Source organism: Aplysia californica, unplaced genomic scaffold (assembly GCF_000002075.1).
Source record: "Aplysia californica isolate F4 #8 unplaced genomic scaffold, AplCal3.0 scaffold00181, whole genome shotgun sequence".
Taxonomy (NCBI): Eukaryota; Metazoa; Mollusca; class Gastropoda; order Aplysiida; family Aplysiidae; genus Aplysia; species Aplysia californica.
Genome location: NW_004797451.1, coordinates 932194 through 934507, shown reverse-complemented (window position 1 = coordinate 934507; position 2314 = coordinate 932194). Strand labels below are relative to the sequence as shown.

General features: G+C 40.6%; 1 protein-coding gene across 1 annotated transcript in view; it reads right to left on the bottom strand.

Annotated features, from left to right (window-relative positions):
- The window catches only part of LOC101853086 (contactin-associated protein-like 2), a gene marked incomplete in the record, with an annotated part of 226156 nt that overhangs the window by 64637 nt on the left and 159205 nt on the right, over window positions 1–2314 (bottom strand). Inside the window, 1 exon segment of the mRNA XM_035969774.1 lies at window positions 1119–1228. Coding sequence (XP_035825667.1) covers window positions 1119–1228 — 110 coding nt within the window.

Genomic DNA, 2314 nt, shown 5'->3' with positions numbered 1-2314 from the left:
AGAAAGGGGGAGGGGAGGGGATGGGAGGGGTAGGGTTGTTTTAGTCCTTTATACCTAACTCACTCTGAATCATATCGTCAGCGTCACTCAATAAACGCCAAAGTCATGTTTCTTTTCTTTGTTTTTTTCTTCAAGTTTTGAGAAAATTACAGGAAAACAGTTCGCCCAAATCACAACAACGACAAGAGCACTCGTTAATCTTCAGTTAAACACTAGAAAGCAAATAAGCACACAGAAAGAAAGTATACTATTTTAAGATTCCCCTTGAGGTCTTTATCTGAACATAGGCTTTATCTGAGAACCCCCAGGAATTGGTTCGGTCAATTATGGAAAGATGCTGACGATATTAGTGTCACAACATTGTGGAATCAGGCGCTTGTCAGTTTTTGAGGCATGTGGAGTAATTGATTTAATCTTAAAGCTCGTTTTGCCTTGCTTTTGATGAAAAAATACCCGTCTGTCTTGAATAAAAGTCGAGATATTTACGATTGTCTGGTGTTAGAGGTAACATTGATGAGAAAATGGCCTCCAAAGTTTGATGACTTCAAACGTCTGAGTGTCCTGGGAAAACTGTAAATTTACATTTTCTGCTCCTTTGATCAAGCTTCTTCAGAAGAAATCCCCATAGAAATTGTTTTTTGAATAGACATAAAATGTGTTGAGACAACCCCCCACCCCCCACAAAAACAACAAAAACTACAAGAACAACAAGAACAACAACAAGAACAAGAACAACAACAACAACAACAACAGCGACAACAACAACAATAAAAACCCTCAATATAAATTGCCCAAAGCGCGGAGAATGTCTGTTCTTCGATTGTATGATTTTGACGAGATCCTGATTTCACCACGGTGACACCACATATGGTCACTTTTAAGAACAAGCGGGCTAACCCAGATTTTGGGGGTTTCCAGAAATCTTGACCTACACCAAAAGTAGGCATTGCCCTACCTATAGGAGAAGTTGTCTCCTTGTCTTTTAAAGAAACTGAACAGGGTTCCAAAAACCTTAGCTTCGATTTTCTCATAACAGCACTTTTCGGAATTGCCCCCTTGTGCTTAAAAGCGACCTTTTATTACTGAGCTAGGACAGGCCACTGCGAGCGTCCACTGACCTTGAACTCCATGGAGATACGGATGTGGTTGGTGAAGAGCCTGTCCCGGCGCTGCTCGTACAGCTGGTAGGCCACCCACTCGTAACCACGGAACGTCATCGTCGTGGCGTCTGTGGAGACAGGGGAGGCAATGCGTAAATCTTAATCTACACAATAATAGCCATTTTGTGCTGGGGAAAAAAGTAAGAAATAGCCTCATTTGTTTGTTTGTTTGAGTACAGAGAAGAGCATCGACACAATAATGGCCATTTTGACAGTGAAAAGTAGTAATAACCTCTGAAATGTATTTATTTGTTTGCTTGTTTGTTTGAGTACGGAGAAACACATTGACATATTAACGGTCATTTTGTTCACGGAGAAAAAGCCCAAGAAAATTCCTTACGAATGTATCTTTGTTTGTTTGTGTGTTTGTTTGAGTAAAAAGAAGCACACCGACACAATAACGGCCATTTCGAACAGAGGAAAGAGCGAAAAAGACAGACAGAACCAAAGAGGGAAAGAAAAGAAATAGGACTTACCAGCGCGCCTTCCAACCACTCATTGAATGTACCCAGGTAACCACACAGAGATGTACTACTTTTACAGATAGCTTAACCTCGTACAGCTGCGTTTCCTTAGTTAAAAAGAAGAATCTTGTAGGCTCGATGTTTAGGTTTAGATTTAGTAAGAGTTTTACAGTAATTGCAACACAAATAGGTCATAATATAAGTGCCGAAGAGAGTAACATTTTTAAAAAAGAGGAGAAAGACGGGCGATAAAAGTTTGATTGGTAAGTAGGAGCAAATCCCACCAGAACACCTGCCAACCACCCACTAATATGGATGTGAAGGAGTAGAAGAGGCAGACGATATCAAGGATTTCAGGGCATGATAAAAAGAACAGTTGAAAGACTTCATTTTTCGTTTCTTTGACATATTTTTTTTCTCACCAGCATTAAGTTTCACAAACCAGCCAGTCGCTTGATCAAGATAGCAATGAAGAACAGTTAGATCTAGGAAGTTATAAAACCTTTTGTCACAAACTGCTGGAATGAGGAGACACAGAGAAACAGAAGGAGTGTGTGTGTGTGTGTGTGTGTGTGTGTGTGTGTGTGTGTGTGTGTGTGTTAGTGTGTGTGTGTGTGTGCGTGTGTATGTATGTGTGCGTGTGTATGTATGTATATGTGTGTGTGTGTGTGTGCGTGCGTGCGTGCATGT